The sequence below is a fragment of the Podarcis pityusensis genome, assembly GCF_964106645.2.
Source record: "Podarcis pityusensis genome assembly, chromosome: Z".
Classification (NCBI taxonomy): domain Eukaryota; kingdom Metazoa; phylum Chordata; class Lepidosauria; order Squamata; family Lacertidae; genus Podarcis; species Podarcis pityusensis.
In genome coordinates, this window is record NC_138044.1 from 12,640,935 (window position 1) to 12,659,277 (window position 18,343).

Here is an 18,343-nt window from a genome sequence, read left to right on the forward strand (position 1 = left end):
TTCATGTCTTTTCATTCTCCCCACCCTCCTTTCACAAAGAAATCTCACATGTGTGGTTATGGTTTGATTGATAGAATGTTTGGATTCTGCTAATACAGGACTTATTTTTCCTTAGCTAAATTTCCACATAGCAGCCCCTGATTTTCAGGTGTGTCGGAGCTATCAGTTGTACAAGGAAGTAAACAACTTTTAATAAGAAAAAGTGATACCTAGGCATTTGTGTTCCTAGATGTTTTAAATTATATGGCCCACAGAAGGATCTGACTTGGTTGCCTATTATGTATAGTAGTAATATTATGCAACCAAGTCAGACCCTTCTGTGGGCCATATAATTTAAAACATTTAGGAGTTATAAAACTGTAAGTTGTGATATAGTTGAATGAGTTGAACTACTGAAAGGCTATGAGACTTGCACAATGCATGCTTAATACAAGCATTAGATGCATTAATCTCAGTTCACCTGCCCCATCTAAATGCAGGGCCCTCTTGTCACCTGATGTAAATTTCAGCTTTGGAGTGTGGCTGGTACTGTTATCTAGTACATAAACTGTTCCCTTGACACTGCCTTTTAATCAGGTATTTCTGATACACTGAAATGTTTGCTTCCAGGCACCAGAATACAACTGGGTTGCTTTCATTTGAAGAGCTTGTCTAAAACATTTGGTAGAAACACCTGTATGCTGGAGTTTGCTTTTGTTTCAATCATGTGTGCTTTTTGCTCTCACTGAAGAATGCCCACACTTTTTGGATTTCCAAGTTCCTCCTTGTTAATAGCCCTTCCTGGTATCACATCAGTAGATGTTCAAATTCAACCAAGATACAAGTATTCAAGCACACAGTATAAATATTCACTTTATATTGCTTTTACAAATATTTTTCAAATGACGAAAGTTACCTTAGCTACACCAAATCCACTAATTCTACAAATGTGGTCAAGCTGTTTTTGTGGATGGACCAACTCCTCTCTCACAAGTCGGTTTTTATGGTTACCTTGACCACTGCCTCCTATTTATGTGTGTGACCTTTTGCTTCTCTGCTGTACTCCGCAGCTTGCCTCTCATCAACACTGATGAGCTAACAGCTGTGGAAAATATCTATGACTTCCGCTTAAGTGAACAATTCGGTATATGAGACAGTGATGAGATATTGATCCTGGTAACAAGGATGCATGGCTATGTGCTTACAGGACCTATGCATAGCTTCTTTTTTTTAAAAAAAAATTAAATTAATTTTCTTTTTTCTCATTACAAATATACTTATAACATACAGTTTACATAACGTCTCTCCCTCCCTCCCTTTGGACTTCCCCCAACTTCTATTTCTGATTTATTATCCTCATTATTATATTTTGCTATTTTCTACAAATATCATATTTTCCCTTTTATTACATTATTTGTTCCCTAGCCATAAAATTGTGAACGTTTATTTAAGTCCTACCATCAAGTCAATATTCTTTCTTTGTTTCTGCAAATATAATATAAAGGGTTCCCACTCTTTTCCAACATCCCTACTGTCCTTTCCCTGAAGTCTGTCTGTCAGCTTTGCCAACTCCACATAATATACATAGCTTCTTAACAGAAGAGCCCTGCTCTGCTTTGTGGACTGCTGTTTTAATCTTATTCCCTGTGTCAATATATTTTAAAATTTAGTTAAAAGCCTTTCTTAAACTGCTAAATATTTAAACATCTCTTTAAGTGGTATACAAAAATACAACAATAAAACAGTATCCTAAAAACAGCTGTATCCAAAGTTAGCTCTCTTAATCAATGTGGGTTCCTTAATTTCAATGCGTCCTAGAATCATAAAATTGTAGAATCAGAATAGAAGGGACCCTGACGGTCATCTAGTCCAACTCTGCAATGCAGGAATCTCAGCTAGATTGTATTTGGCAGATCACCATCCAAACTCTTAGAAACCTTTAAGGAAGGAGAGTTCACCACTTCTCATGGGAGTCTATTCCACTGTTCATTAGCTCTTACTCTCCGAAAGTTCTTCCTGATGTTCAGTTGAAATCTCCTTTCTTGCAACTTGACTCCATTGGTTCATGCCCTAGACACGAGCAGGATAAAACAAGCTTCCTCTATATGACAGTCCTTCAGCTATTTGAAGATGGCTATCATATCTCCTCTCAGTTTCCTCTTTACCAGGCAAAACATACCCAATTCTCTCATCTATTCCTCATAAGGTTTGGTTCATCATCCTCTGCACACGCTCAGATTGTTAACATCCTTTTTTAATTGTGGTTCCCAGAACTGGTCACAGTACTGCAGGTGTGGTCTGATTTCTGTTGATTGGGACACTACTGTTGATGCAGCCTAGAATTGCATTAGCTTGATATGCTGTTGCAACACACTGCTGACTCATGTTAAATTTGTGGTCTACTAAGACCCCTAGATCCTATTCACAGATACTGCTAGTAAGCCAGGTGTCCTCCATCTTATATTTGTGCAGTTGGTTCTTCCTGCCTAAGTTCAGAACCTTACATTTGTTCCTATTGAAACTGATTTGTTAATTTGGGCCCAGTTCTCCAGTCTGTTAAGGTTGTTTGCACAATCATACCTCAGGCTGCGAACGTGATCCATGTGGGAGGCATGTTTGCAACCCACAGCACTCTGCGCATGCGCGTGATGTCATTTTGTGCTTCTGCGCGAGCGCCAAAACCCGGAAGTAACCCGTTCTGGTACTTTTGGGTTTGACGTGGTCAGCAACCCGAAAACCCGCAACCGCAGCATTCATAACCCAAGGTATGACTGTAACAATGTTGAAGTGGGCCCAGGATAGAACCCTGCAGTACCCCATTTAACATTTTTTTCCAGGATGATGAGGAAATGTCAGTGAGCATTCTTTGGTTTCCGTCAATCAAACAGCTACAAATACACCTAACAGTTACCTTGTACAGTCCACATTTTACCAGCTTCACAAGAATATCATGGGGGACTTTGTCAAAACACTTACTGAAATCAAGATAAACTATGTTCACAACATCCCCATGAACCACCAAGCTTATAACTACAGTGGACCCTCCAGATACGAATTACATTTGATTCAAGGGTCCATCCGCAACCCGAAAAGTCCGTAGGCAGAGGCACCGCTTCTGTGCACAGCATGATTGAGCGCTTCTGCACACATGTGTTGTAGGACCTTTCCTGGTATTGATGTCAAGCTGACCGGTTGGCAGTTACAGTACCTGGGACTTATTTCTCCCCTTTTTTGAAGATTGAGACAACATTTGCCCTCCAGTCTGCAGGGACCTCACCTGTTCTCCAAGAGTTCTCAAAGATTATAGGCCAGGAGTCAGCAACCTTTTTCAGCCGTGGGCCGGTCTACCATCCCTCAGACCATGTGGTGGGCTGGGCTATATTGGGGGATGAACAAATTCCTATGCCCCACAAATAACCCAGAGATTTAAATAAAAGGACACGTTCTACTCATGTAAATACACGCTGATTCCCGGAACATCCGTGGGCCAGATTGAGAAGGCGATTGGTTCGCATCCGGCCCCCAGGCCCCTGTTATAGACACTGAGATTACATCCACAAGCTCTTTTAGTACCCTTGGATGCAGCTCCTCAAACCCTGAAGATCGGAATTCATTTAAATTAGGTGTTCCCTTACCACATTTCCTCCTATTTTGGGCTACAGCTCTCTCCTTGCATTGTTTATTGTTTTATTACCAGGTTGGGCACTGTTTTCCTTTTGGGTGAAGATGGAGGCAAAGTAAGTGTTGAGTAGTTCCACCTCTCTGTCACCCAAATAATTTCCCATCTCTCTCTTTTTTTTTTTTAATAATTTTTATTAAAGTTTAAAACAACATAAAACAAAAAAAACAGAAAAACTCACATAAAAATAATACAAAACTTAACAATAAAAACACAAAATACAACAATTAAAAACAAACTCTCTTTTCCATTTCCAATTTTACATGACTTATTTTCTAGACTTCCTCAAACCTCCCTCCTTTGTATTCCAGTCCACATTGTTTGTTCAGCAGTTTCTTTTCCACTTTTTTTTAATCCCAATCTTTAATTTAGTAAAATGTTAAAATATATAACTTCATTTTTTTTTTTAAACCTAGTCCTTGGTCTTAATATCATATAACTTTAAAGTTTTCCCTTTTAATATCAAATTTCCATAACTTTAACCTGTACAGCTGGAAACCACTTGTTTTCAGTCCAACATCACTCTAACATTCCTTAATTTTGCAATGTTTCTGAAGATAGTCTTTAAATTTCTTCCAGTCTTCCTCCATCAACTCTTCTCCCTGGTCACGGATTCTACCAGTCATTTCAGCCAGTTCCATATAGTCCATAAGTTTCATCTGCCATTCCTCCAGCGTGGGAAGTTCTTGTGTCTTCCAATACTTTGCGATGATAATTTCCCATCTCTTCCACACAAGGGACCTACTACTTGCTGCTTCTATTCTAAGTAGAACTTAGTTGGATATAAACAGTATTATGAAAACAGAAATTCAGTAATGAGCTTACGGTTCAAGGAAAGCCTGTGCAGATAGAATATAGAATAAAATATGTAGGAGTTTGGGGTAGGTTGGAGTACTTTCTGGGACTTTCTGGATTGAAGTCAATTACTAACTTCCATTTTCACTTGTACAGTACTCCAAATGATTTATGTTGCTGTATATCTGCTGTGACGCTTGTAATGTCCTTTATAATTGTGGCGTTCGTACGGAGCCCCCGGTCGTCTCACGGACTATTGACCCATAAACTACTAATCCGCTGCCACCAACCAGGTCCTCCCTGGTAAATCACTTCGTCTCAGTCAGGTTCTTAAGTTAACAAAGAAGAGTGTAGTTTATTGCAAACACAAATAAACTTTAACTGCATTCAAAACGTTGTTATTCTTTACCTTCTTAGTCTTATTTTATCCTGTCTCTAACTCTTCTACCTCCCCTCACACAAGAATCAACTGCACTGTCTATTCCCAACTGCCTTTCCCAACCAACCAAAACTAACCCAGACCTCAGGCTGAGCCCTTTTATAAGCAGATGGGCTCCGCCTCTCACTTTTCTATTGGTCTACCTGTTAACCCTTTCTCTTCCCCCATACAGACATTTTCAAACAAACGGGCAAACACCACAACAATATTTTTTAAAATTGTAGCTACCGAGTTATTGTCATTAGGATCCTATGGACAACCCAGTTTGAAGCAGCTGTTTTCTCAAGATCTTCACAGTGTAAATGTGTGTGGGTGTACACAAGAAACTGTAATTGCAGTACATACGGTAATGACTGGGTTTTTTTTTAATAGGGAGGTTTTGCACAATACTTCTTTATGATAATTTAAGTATTTTACTGCTGTTTTGTTGATTGTTTTAAAGGTGTAGGGTGGAATCTGAGGTTGTACTTTAATGGAAGCCTACAGCTTCTTAATATTTTTTGGATATTGCAATCTATGCCCACTAAGCAACATACTATACTGAGAGCACTCTTGTTCAAGACCTGAATATTTCTTTTGAAAAACACAGTGGAAATGGATATTGCCCTCACACTGCCTACAAAAAATATATGCCTTAATTTCCCCCCATTCTGAAACATAACTATGGACTAGCAATGTTTGCTCTTCTTCCTGTGGATTTTTTAAAAAGAGTGTGCGCACACACAGATGCAGTAATACCTGCCCATGCTCCAAGGATGGAAAAATATAGCGGAGGAGTGATTAAGATGGGAAGTAATCCCAAACAGCATGAATATATTCCGTCAAGCTCTTGCCACTGGTGTGGATGCCAAATGGCAGAATAGCAATGAATATGAATGACTTAGAAACTGGAATGTGAGGACACTAGTGTCCCAGTCACATGCACACAAAAATAGGATCCAAACAATCCATTTGTGCAATAACTCCCCTTGTCTGGAAGCAACCATAATCTAGCATTTGTTGTAAATAATTTGCCAAGCTTGATTATAATTTTTTTAATGTAGACGTACACTGAGTGATTTGAGAGACTGAAGTGTAACAGAACAGTCATACCTCAGGTTACAGATGCTTCAGGTTGTGCGTTTTCAGGTTACGGACATGCCGAACCCCGGAAGTACCGGAAGAGGTTACATCCACGTTTCGACGCTCACGCATGTGCAGGAACACTAAATCACACTTTGTCCATAAGCGCCAAATCGCGACCCACACGTGCATAGATCACGTTTGCAACCCAAGCGTCCACTGTACTTGTTTTGCAGGCCCCTTGAAATGAAATGGACTTGACTAGCTTCCTAGACCTGCAGTGATTCCCCTGCCTCCCACCCTCCCCGGCCTCCTGTCCAGGGATTTGCAATATGATGCATTGAAAACAAAGACTGGCTGGATTTTTTTTTTTTTTTTTTAAATGAAGCTGATTGGAGGGAAATTGAAACAAGCAAAATGTGAAATGAATTGAAGTTGAATTGGACCGAGGTAAATTGACCTGGGTGTTGGCCATTTTGAAAAGGGCCAAAGTTCAACAGAGAAACCGGAGTGAATTGAGGTGAAAGTGAATCAGGTTCTTGCAGCTGTTTATATTAAGAGATTAGGCAGATTAACAAAACCGCATTGTTGTATATGAATTGAGGCCACGGACATGCATATGCATCTTTATTTAAAACGTGCACTTTTAATTCGAATCCCAAATCGAAGTGGCACTGAAGGAAAGGGGGCATAGCTGTCAACTTTCAGATTTGAAAATAAGGGATCAGCAGCCTCACCTGTCCCGGACACAGTCTACGGGATATCTGACAATCCGGGATAGCAGCGGGAAACGGCGCTGGAATAAGGGAATTTCCCGCAAAAAAAAGGGAAGGTTGACAGCTATGGAAGGGGGCGAGAGTGGAAAAAAAACTGCTCCGAGCGGGGAAGGTGGTTGCGTTTTGAGGTCACGTGGGTAGGACCGGCTCGAGGCGGAGTGACGAAGACCGAGCGGGAGCTTCTCCTCCTCGCTTTTTCTCGCCCTCCGCCCTCGCCGCAGGCCAGGCCCCGCCCAGGGGGTAGGTTGGCCGCGCCTGTCAGTCGGCCCCGCCCTCGCCCTGGCGGGCGGGCGGGCGGGCGGGGTTTCCTTTTCCGAGCAGTGCTGTCCTGAGGAGGGAAGTGTAGCCTCGGCGGCGGCGGCGTGCGTGGCTGTGGTGGCGGCGCCTCGGGAGAGCGCCCGGCTGCCGTCCGGCTCAGCTATGGCGCGGAGCTCGCTCTCCTCGCGCTTCCGCCGCCTCGACATCGATCAGTTCGACGAGAACCGCTTCGTGGAAGAGCCCGACGGCGCCGATGCGGGGAGCGGGGCCGGCGCGGCGGAGGCGGAGGGAGGAGCCGGCCCGGAGGTGGAGGCGGCGCTGCGGCAATATCCTTTCTCGGCCCGAGCGAGCGACCCCGGAGGCCCCTCGATGTCGCCCACCCTCGACTGGCAAGGCGCCCTTCCAGGGTTTCAGGCAGCGGGGTGGGGTGTGTGTGTGTCTCTGTCTGTTTGTCTGTCAAGTCTTCCAACCCTCCCTAGAGATGCCGTTGGGGATTGAACTGGAGACCTTTCGCGTGCAAAGCATGTGCTGTGCCTCTCAGCTGTGTTCCACCCCCGTTAGAGATAAAGTGAAATGCTAGTGCTGAATAAAGATGTGCTTTTAAATACAGAGTCAGACCGTCGGTCCGCCTACTTCAGTGTTGTCCGCACGGACTGGCAGCAGCTCTCTAATAGGGTTTGAGGCAGGGGGGATCTCTCCCATCCTTACCTGGGGATGCTGTTTAAGATCCAGCTAGGGCCCTTCTGCATGCAAAGCTAATGTTCTGTTGTTTGAGCAAGGACTGCTAAATAAAAAAGGAACGTAGGAAGCTGCCTTATTCTTTTTTTCCTGTGTGCCTTGGGCATTGCTTCTCTTCAGCCTCCCCCTATCCCCCCCCCCATACTCTTTTGGAGATCCCTTTGTTTTTGCCCACTTTTGTCTCTATGTGCCTCAATGCCTTCATTTCCCACTACTCTCTCCCCAGTGTGCTTTGGGGCATTTCTCTGCTGCCCACCTTTACCCCTCTTCTCCCATATGGGTCATTACTTCCCATCTCCATTCTCCTCCCTGCTCTATTTCGTGGGGCATTCTTTTTAAACCCTTTTCTCCCCAAGTGCCTGGGTGCTTTCATCTTTCCCACTTCTTCTCTTTCCATTGTCTTTGTAGTAATCTGTGAAAAAACATTAATTTTATCCAAAACAGGGATTCTCCTTTAAGTGCAATGTAAATTGAGAGGGCACCTCTTAATGTTTTTTACCATATAGGGGAAAGACTGTAGCTCAGTGGTAGTCTTTGGTTTGCATGCAAAGTGTCGTGATATTTCCCCCCTGACATCTCTAGGTAGGACTAGGATAGAACCCAGTTTGAAATCCTGGATATCTGCTGCAAGTCAGTGTGGACAGTACAGAAAATAATGGACTCAGTAATGGGTACTGACTGTTTAAAGGCCACTGTGCTAGATTGTCCTCCTCTGCCTGATCTTTCCTTCCCTGATATATTCTAAGGAGTTGGTTGTATCTCTTGTTGTAGCTGCTTTTATGGAGAAGGCACCATTCTTTTATTTCTCCCCCCTCCCTGGAATATTTCTGTCCACTTCACTGCTTATCATTCTCTCTCTTCGAGCAACTGTCACTGAGGAGGAATGTAGACTTTGCAAGATCAGGCAAGTGCGTAGTTAGCCATCTACCCTACTGTGAAACTCTGGAAAGCCTTGAGAACATATTCATTCTCCTAAACACCTCATCTCTGACTTTCCCCTTTTGGCATTGGCCTATCCTGTCAGAATTTGCTTCACATCCAAACACTGTCTCTCCTTTTGTCCAATAAGATAGCTAGAGTTTTATCCAGTGTTAGTCCTACACCCATTGAAATTGATGTGCATGTCACTCTTGGTTCATTCATTTCAGTGGGTCTGCTCTGAGCAGAACTTAGTTGTGCACAACCCTTAGCTTCCTATGATTTCATTTAGTGGGGGGAGGGAGTCCTCCTTTACCTAGTACAGTGGTACCTCAGGTTACAGACACTTCAGGTTACAGACTCCTCTAACCCAGAAATAGTACCTCGGGTTAAGAACTTTGCTTCAGGGTGAGAACAAAAATTGCGGTGCGGCGACAGCGGGAGGCCCCATTAGCTAAAGTGGTACCTCAGGTTAAGAACAGTTTCAGGTTAAGAACGGACCTCCGGAACGAATTAAGTTCTTAAACCGAGGTAACACTGTAATGGACTTCATAATGTTTTTCTTCCATCAGAGGGTATGGGTAGTCCTCAGCGGTGCTCATCCTTTTTTAAGAAGGCAGAGGTTGAAAAGGGAGGGGGATGGATGGAGCTGGCATTTGAAAATTGCCAAGGGTAGGGTGAAGCAGCCTGTAGTGAAGGAACTGTCTTAAGGGTTGGTCTTCAGTGCCTGTAGCCTTCTGGAAGTTGCTTTACTTGTAGTGGTTGCTGATTGTAGCCATTTGTGTCTAGTCATTACAAGGAGAGGCAGCTTGGGTCTGGAAAATTGTGTGAATGACCTGAGGAGCTTCAGATAGCTGCAGAAACACTGTCTGAAAAATGGGTGTGTGTGCATCTGAACAGGCTCTGTTTGGGAAGGGTTATGAGTGTGTAGAGAGACCAGGTCACCATGGTATGAGGTTAGCCCTACCCCGCGGCTTTCCACAGTGTGTAAGCAATTAAAAACATGCGTAAGGGTTGTGAGGCATGCTTCCGTCATGCATGGAATCAGGTTTGGCAAGAAGGCACTTGCCTTACTGGATCTCTGAAGGGTGCTGGTGACAGGGGCGGGCTTGTTCGTGCCAGCCGGAATTGGCAAATGTGGCCCTGCCTGTGCCTAATGGTGAAATGGGAGCCTGTGCTTTCTGGAATGAGGAGCAGAAAGTCCAGTTCAGAGACCAACAGGTCAGGAAGCTATTGCTTCTGTCATTTCCAGGAGAGAAAGAAAGATGTTAAAATGTGAGTGTGTGCTTTTGCTCCAAAAAAAGATGTTGAAATGTAACCAGAGCTGAATTGATGCAGCTCTGTCTTGGACAGTGCTTGCTGAGAGACTGAAATAATGTATTTAAAGTGTGACCTTGTACCGTCTGTAATATTCCAAGGAGGCCAGTGACAGCTGACGCACTACAAAAGACAGGAAAGGCCAGCATGTTACAGAATCAATAGTATTATCAGCTCTTTCGTGGGTTCAAGCAGTATATTTGCTGCTGGGTTTGTCCTAGCTGCTTGCTTGCTTTCTCGCTCTCAGTAGTTGGCATGTGTATCTTTCCAGCAAGAATAACCCCATAGATTCAGAAGTATAAGCTTTATGAGATGAAGGGGATGTGACTCACAATGGCAGAATTATGAACAAAAGTGTTAAATGCTTTGAGATTCTCAAGATGAGATGCTTGAACTGTTGTATTGTTCATGCTTCTAATGATGACTCTCCCAGGTGTGGCACCTCTTGGCTTTCTCTACCTTTCATCTCCTTTGCCATTGGATTTCCATAAGTTGTTCTCTTGGTTAAATGGAACACACTAGTCTCTGCACTTAAATATTGTTATTCTTTGCTGAGAGTAGGCTGTGCAGTTGGTAGAAGCATATTTCTGCTTGGCTGAAGGAAGTCCTGTGAACTCGGTATGAAAGGAATTTCCAGAGCTTTGGTTCCTGCTTTGGATAGGTGTCTTTTTAATTTTTAGGTAGCTGTTAGTTATGCCAGAGTCTGAAATCCAGAGTTAACTGCATCCTTGTAGATAGCAAGAATTACAAATCAACATGATTGTTTTTTCGCTCCTTCTCATTTTGTTGTTTAAAGCTGTGGTTTACAAACTCTTATTTCTGGGATTCCAGGAGCCCCTCCACAAGATTAGTAATTTGGGGGTGGGGGTGCTTCCTGAAAGATTGGTTAACTAACAAAATATCTTCCCCTGCAATGTACATCCTTAGGTTTTTGTGGGGCTACAGTGATGCAGTGCATGGTTACAGTGCAGTAACCTTTAGGATTATCTGCAATGCAAATGTATTCTGCACCAGATATGAATGGGGTTCTTTTGCAGACAGATCTGCATAGAAGGTACCATATTTTTCGCCCTATAAGACACACTTTTTCCCCTCCAAAAATGAAGGGGAAATGTGTGTGCGTCCTATGGGGCGAATGCAGGCTTTCGGTGAAGCCTGGAGAGCGAGAGGGGTCGGTGTGCACTGACCCCTCTCCCTCTCCAGGCTTCAGGAAGCTATCCGCAAGCCTTGGGAGCCCGCGGGAGTTCCTCCCGGGCTCCCCCGGCTTGCGCAGAGCTGCCTGCACCCCGAAGCCCTGGCGCGCTGAGCAGTCACGCTGGGGCTTCGGGTAGCTGTGCGCAAGCCGCGGGAGGGCTCCCCCGGCTTGCGCAGAGCTGCCTCTTATCCTGAAGCCCCGGCGCGCTAAGCAGTCACGCCGGGGCTTCGGGTAGCTGTGCGCAAGCCGCGGGAGGGCTCCCCCGGCTTGCGCAGAGCTGCCTCTTATCCCGAAGCCCCGGCGCGCTGAGCAGTCCCACCGGGGCTTCGGGTAGCTCTCCGCAAGGCGCGGGAGCCCGGTGCTGGACTCCCGCGGCTTGCGGAGTGTTCCCTGCACACCGAAGCCTGTGCGCGCTGAGCTCACCGCAAGGCATGGGAGCCCGGCGCTGGGCTCCTGCGGCTTGCGGAGAGTTGCCTGTTCTGGGGGCTGGGGTCGGGGGAAGCTCGGGTTTCCCCCGCCCCAGCCCCGCGCATGGGGGGGAAATAATTTTTTCCCCTTTATTTCCCCCCCAAAAAACTAGGTGCGCCTTATGGGACGGTGCGTCCTGTAGGGCGAAAAATACGGTATTCCCTGTAGAGGTGTGAAGTTTGAAAAACATGGGTTTGCTGCCGGTGAGGGTAGTGTTGTAGTGTTTGAAATTAGCCAGCTGCATTTTGCACCTGCCTGTTGGCCACTTGCTACCTGACATCTTCACCATCTGGAGGTGCGTGCCTGGGGATCATTGGCTCTTGACTGTTTTCACACTCCAATACCACATCCTGTAGAATTCTATCAGTTATATTTTATCTGCACAATCAGAATGAATTTCAGGAACCAAAATGCTTTTTCTGCGCAGAAAAGTAAAGAGATAGGAATAGGCCAATACATATGTGGACTGTCCCTGGATCAAGTGACTTTTCTTCTTTTAGTTCTCAAAGCTTTTAACCTAGCTCAAGGTTGTCCTCTAAACTAGCCAGATATTTAACTGATAATCAATCATAGTCAGTCCAAAACTGAAAAATAAGACTTTCGAGATATCTTGCCCCTAACTTGCAACTAGACATTCCGTTTTGGAGATGGAAACCTTGGTTTAAGGAGCCATTTGGTGCCTAGTTTATATATCTGAGTTTCTAACACTAGGTGAGTGTTGTGGGATCCCTTAGTGAATGAAACAAGACGTTTTGGGTGCTGTTCTTCCAGGATTTGCCAAGTTGTGAAATCACCATTACTGGGGAATTAAATCAAACCATTGAGAGTTCATATGAAGGAAAAGAATATTCCACTCCCTGCTGTTTTCTGCAACTTTTCAATGAATGAATAGAGTTAAACTGGTATAAAGATGATCAGAATAACTCTACTGCCAACCACCAAGGGACATAACCCAGATTGTTCCCTTTATTAAGAGGTCAGTGCCTTTTAAATTTGAATTCTGTAACATGCATAGGTCACACAGGCTTTTTCTGTGCTGCTAGCATATTTGGATGTCTTGTCTCATTTAGTCTGTACAAAAAATTCTTTACCACTTACTGTAACCAGAGGTTTTCGCTTCCACCCTTGCCTGCAAATTCATTTGCAGTGTATAACTTTGGTGATTAGATTGAAGGAATTCCTGGTCTCCCAGCAAAACTGGTCTGTGTACTGGGATGTGACAGTGAATTAGAACTGTGGTGCTTAAGGAGTAGGGTTGTGTATTTGCTATTTTAAAACCTCGAGTTTAATCTTCCAAACTGGTGTTCTGAAACCTGACCTTTAGCACCTTGCTCAAAATGTTTCTATGGTAGCTTTACTTGTTTTGTGAGAGACAACAGTACAAGAAAATTTGAAAGATCCTGTGTTGGTTAAAAGAGTGTTGAGAAGAAACAGGTATCAGGTAGTTGAGAAGATTGCATAGGTAGGCAGTGGGACTCCCCTTAGCAACTGCCTCATGCATATTGAAGAAATCACTTACCTTCTTGCTACTGTTTAGCTGCAAATGTTCTAGTTAGACGCCTAAGACCAACTAAGAAGGTTGAGCAGTCTTCAGTTTCTTGTAGCTACTTTTAAATTTGGAGTTGTGATGTTCATGTGGGGTGCTGGGTATATTTGAGGAAAGTGAGTGTGTGCCCTAGTCCATCTCCCACCACCATTCAGCTGAATGGACATTTGAGACTGCTTCCCTGAAAGGCAAAAAAAATAGCCTTAGTTGCTGTGTAGGCTGCTACTTGCTCACTGGTTTCACGGCTGGAAGTCCTCTTATATGTGTGCCATCTATGAGACTGGTTGCAGGCTGTTTAGTTTTCTGTGTGTGTGTGTGTGTGTGTGTGTGTGTGTGTGTATGTGGTGGAAACGTGTTTGTGTGTGTAGATGGGTCTTTGCAAGTTTAGCTGCCCTAATTCATTTTAGTGAAAGGTTTGAACTTTGTATGGGTTTAAATTCCTTGCAGCCACTGGTAACACCAGCTCGCTGCTGCTGTGAGTTCAGTCTTATTCATTTCAGCTAAGTAAAGACAACCATAAAAAATAAGGGGCGCTTTTAATCTTTAGTGTGTTTGTGGAGATTTAATAATAAATGCAGCCTTTTTGTCTACTGTTCCCTTGGTGTCTTTTCTGATTCCTTGGTATCCTGGCAGCCGCATAAGTAGAACATAATATTATTATCATTTTAAAGAAGCTTTAAGGAGAAAGATTAACAAAATCAGATTTGTTGTAATAATGGGAGAGTTATACTGGTAAGTTCCAAGGATGTCTGAGACATCAGGTTTCCTTGATCTGATGGCTCTGTCGCTTCTGCTTTGGATGATAAAGGGTTTCCTGTCAACTATAATGTGAACAGTTTCTTTTAATAAGTGTAGAAGAGATTGACCTTGGCACGGGAGGAGGCCTTCCTTGCAATCAGTGACGCTTTGTGTGATGGAGATTCTAATGGACTCCTTGTGGAGTAATTTCAGGGCAACAAAAAATGAAAGGCACTAAATAATGTTCATCGCATGGGAGAGGGGAGCAGGTTCTAATTTTGGAAGACTGGTTCCAGCTTCAATGTTTTTCCTTTATTTGCTTGATAAATGAAGTGCCTTGTGGGGCATCTTTGCCTGCCTCACACACACTCTACAGATGCCCGTTTCTGTAACTGGTGAATTAGGGATTGTAGTGGCAGAAGCCAGGTCGTCAGCATTTCCTTTACTAGAGGGAATTGTAGGCTGCCTGGCAATGGTTGGGTTTCCTCAGGGTTGGTCAGTGCCCAAATTGATGTCCTTGGGTCTAGCTAATGTGTCACTGTGCAGCGAGTGCTGAGAGACCCTGGTTAAATTTCCAGGCCTGGTACAGGGTGCTGGTTTTGTGTGTGTTGTGTGGGTCAGCTCAGTTGCTTTAGTTCCTTGACTTATGTGGCTGCACAGGTGATATGCTCAGAGCTTTCCATGCGGCTTTACAGAATTCTCCTGTCAACACAAAGAACCATGCAGCAAAGGTAAGTTGAATCCTGGAGAAAGTCATTGTTGTGATAATCAGAAATGCTTAGAATCTGGAGACCTTCTGGTTACAAACACTAGAATGTAAGTGCCTGTCTCTCTAATTGCTCACCAGTGCTTGGCTGGGGGCACCCCATTTTTTGTATTGCTCTTTTTTAAAAAAACAGAAGCCATCAAAAATGTATTACATAAACAAATTCCACATTGCCTTGAAGAGGAAGAACAAGAGTCATCTTAAATCCTTCAAGAACATCTTTCCAGAGATTGTGTTACAGTTATGCTTAGTTGTGGTAGTGTAAGTAATGAAGCTACTCCGTATATCTTCATAAATGCCATCTTCCACCGCTTCCTGATGCCACAGCTCCAACATATTGGGGGCATGGTTCTTCCCAATGTCCTGCAACTACCAGGGCTTTTTTTTCAGCCAGACCTCGCCAGAACTCAGTTCTGGCACCTCTCAGGTGGGTACTATTGCCATTATATGTTCATGGTGAGTTCCAGCCCCTTTTTTGCTACAAAAATAGTAGTGGCTACCACTGATATAACAGCAGTCAACCAAAAGCTCACCAAGCTAAGGGTATATTTTCTGACAGAGTAGGTTCTGAGCATTCCTCCTTTAATCAACATTTATTAGTCATTAATCACCATTACAAGGTATCATAAAATGTAAAAGATAGTACTGTAGTACAGTACTGTTGAACAATCTTATAAAACACAGGGGTTCCTCAATGACAAGGGAGATGCACTCTGTACATGCCCTTGTGCTTTATTTCTGAGGTTCATAGTTCCTAATTAAATCTTCCAAGCTCTACCTCCTAAACTTCTTTTCCACCCCTCCGCCTTTTTTTTAATCTCTAGATCTTCATTCACTGCCCTATTGACCCCATAAGGTCAATAGTGGCCCCTTTGGGAAAGACTGATCTAGTGTGTTTTTGGTAATATGAAAAGACTTGTTTCTGGATCCTGTCTTTGCTGTTAAGTGAGTTCCTGGGAAACAGCTGGTGTCGGTTGGGTTGTATTTGCCGTCTTATTCTTCTCTTGTTGCCTGTCTCTCCAGGAGCGGGCCCAGGAAGTGGTGCTGAAGGTTCTGACCTCCTTTAGAGGCAGCGAGATTGAGCAGGCTGTGAACTCCTTAGACAGCAACGGCATTGACTTGTTAATGAAGTACATTTATAAAGGATTTGAAAAGCCAACAGAAAATAGCAGTGCAATACTACTCCAGTGGCATGAAAAGGTAGGTGATTTCTCTCCCAGCTTGGAGGTCCTAATCCATGTGGTTCAGCAGGTCAGGTCTATTTTTGAAGGGCCAGTGACCTGACACTGCCCACCTGTACAAAACACTCTTGCCTGCAAGAGGATGAGGATTGGGGCGAGGCAGGGGAGGGGCTCTTGAGAAGTGTAATCTATGGAGGGATGAAAATGCAACATACAAAATTAGAGTTGATGGCAAGAAAGACATAAATGTTGTACCAGCCTTTCTGTTAGTGACTTTTCCAGGGTTGGCAGTGCAGCGATACTCAATACTTGCCTCTCAAGAGGTGCAGATGTACCAGTGGGCGGGTTGGGGACGGACGACTTTTGTGTTCTCATGACAACATAAAACCTGTTTCTGCTTGCTTTCGTTTCCAATGGAAACGACAGCTTATGCCCAAAGTGGGCTGATGTGGCGGGGATGGGGAGTGTGGAGTTTGTGAAATCAGATAGCTTAGAAAGAAGAGTTTCTGTGTGGCCTGCTAGGCTCAGAGCAGCAAGGTGTTTCCAAGAGAGGTTTGGTACAGTGCCTGGCTTGGACTCCATTGTTTGCACCACTCCACAGGGCTGTAAGTGCAAAGAAAAGAAGCCTGCCTTGTGCTGCGGTTTCTCACAGCTTCCAAGAGCAAATTCAGTCACCAGAGGGTCAGAAGCTGCACCTGCCCAAAGCCATTACAACTGTAGGATTATGGAGGCTAGCCTTGCTTATGGTTTCCCCTCCCATGTGCACAGAAGACTCAGAATGAAGACTAGCAGAAGCTCCCATCCTCAGCTATTCAAGCACAGCATTCTCCCTATCTTATTGCCTGGCCTGGCTGGGGTAAAGGGATTCATAGAGCCAAAGGGCTAACAATAGGGGGGAATCAGTGAACTCCACATAAAAAAGCAACATTAAAGTCAGCAGAAAACTGATGGGTTCTTCTCTCCCTCGCCCCACCTCACAAAAGAAAAGAAAAGAAAAAAGAAATAGCAGGAGAGATTGATACAGCCTGGTTAGTCAGCCCATAAAATTAACTGGTCTTACATGAAGAGGTGGTGGACCTTTTGTAGAGGTTCTGCAGATTGGGTGAGCACAAATGCTTATCACTCACTGCCTCATTTGCTGGGGTGGGCTTGAATTGGCCCATAAACTAACTTTTCTTTCTCTTCCTATCGCAGGCATTAGCAGTAGGTGGCCTAGGCTCCATAGTCAGAGTCCTGACTGCACGAAAAACTGTTTAAAAGACTTTATGTTCTCTGGAATTGACACCAAGAACTCTGTTGGAGTCAGGAAGAAGTACTGGCTACACCGATACTTTGGTCCACTCTTCTAGGAACCACAATCTACTGAAATACTGTGTGTGTATGTGGCAGGCGGGGGTGTCCCTCCTTCCTCTCTTGGAACAGTGTCCTTTAACAGAGGTGGTGGTGGTGGGGCAGTTTTATGTATTCTTGTTTTCTGACTATCAAGGCAGGAGCTGGGAGGGGAGTCTGTGTTGTGAAGGGAAGTGGGGGCAGCCCGTTTGTGTGCAAGCACCTGCTTCCAGAACAGTTACTGCTCTAGCCAAGTGTGTGTGGGTGAGTGAGACATTAATTTAAATTTAACAATTATTTGGGATTTTGGGATGGGGCGGGGTGGGGAGCTGTTATGTCAGATGCAAAATGAGAATACCTTGTTTTGGGGGTTGGAAAAGGGTTTTATTATGCAAGAGAGCTTTTTGTACATAGTTGAGACTAAGTGGGCTGAGTATGAAGTTGGTTTCATGTAAAGTGCCTGCTGCTCTTTCAAAATAAAGTTCTTGGATGGTTAGAATAATTAGCAATGGATTTTAATGGGAGTGGGCTGCACCCTCTTCTGCCTATACATCCAAACACATACATTATGCACACCCACACACATTCTCTCTGCCAGGTTTTTTTTAAAAATAAAAATAACCTACTGCTACTATGTGGTAGAGCTTTCATTTTTTTCCATGGATGTCACTTAGTTGTCCATACATTCCTGCCTGGGAAACTTAGCTTTTATATTTAAATCATGTACCATTTGGGTTTGAGGAAGCTGAAATTGATTTTGATATGGTGGAAGGCAGCAGTAGTCTGCTTTATATGTTTGAAAATCCAGATTTTCCACATTCAGACACTAATCTCAAACTGCTAACTAGTTGCCCATCTCCCCCCAAAAGATGGTGGTAGACAGATGAGTCTTTTGTCAAAGTAACACATTGTACAAGTCTTCCTAGCGTAGATCAAAGGCTAGTTTCCATAATAGCAGCTGCTAAGATGCCTTTAGGAAGCCCACAAGTAGGACCCTTTGTTCTTGCAGGGTAGTATGTAGCCATTAGAGGTTGGTTAAAGACAAGAGTACTTCTGAAAGACAGCTTGATTTTACAATCCTGCTTTAAGCTTGCCCTGTTACTGTATTGTAAAGTATTACAGCCCAGAGAAAACACAGTATAGTACCTTCTTAATTTGA

General features: G+C 44.0%; 1 protein-coding gene across 1 annotated transcript; it reads left to right on the plus strand.

The window, feature by feature from the left end:
- The first annotated feature begins 7,063 nt into the window (after positions 1-7,063).
- On the plus strand, positions 7,064-17,686 carry ARPC5L (actin related protein 2/3 complex subunit 5 like). Its single transcript, XM_080989675.1, has 4 exons — positions 7,064-7,314; positions 14,567-14,639; positions 15,698-15,874; positions 17,050-17,686. The coding sequence occupies exons 1-4, from the start codon at positions 7,151-7,153 to the stop codon at positions 17,110-17,112; spliced, it is 477 nt and encodes a 158-aa protein (XP_080845801.1). The 5' UTR covers positions 7,064-7,150; the 3' UTR covers positions 17,113-17,686.
- Positions 17,687-18,343: the final 657 nt, after the last annotated feature.

What these genes read in the sequence shown, in the direction of transcription:
- ARPC5L (XM_080989675.1), top strand. Translation starts at nt 7,151, where the DNA reads ATGGCGCGGAGCTCGCTCTCCTCGCGCTTCCGCCGCCTCGACATCGAT. An exon ending in GTGGAGGCGGCGCTGCGGCA is followed by an intron (nt 7,315 to 14,566) that starts ATATCCTTTCTC and finishes ATGTGGCTGCAC; the next exon opens with AGGTGATATGCTCAGAGCTT. An exon ending in CAAAGAACCATGCAGCAAAG is followed by an intron (nt 14,640 to 15,697) that starts GTAAGTTGAATC and finishes CTGTCTCTCCAG; the next exon opens with GAGCGGGCCCAGGAAGTGGT.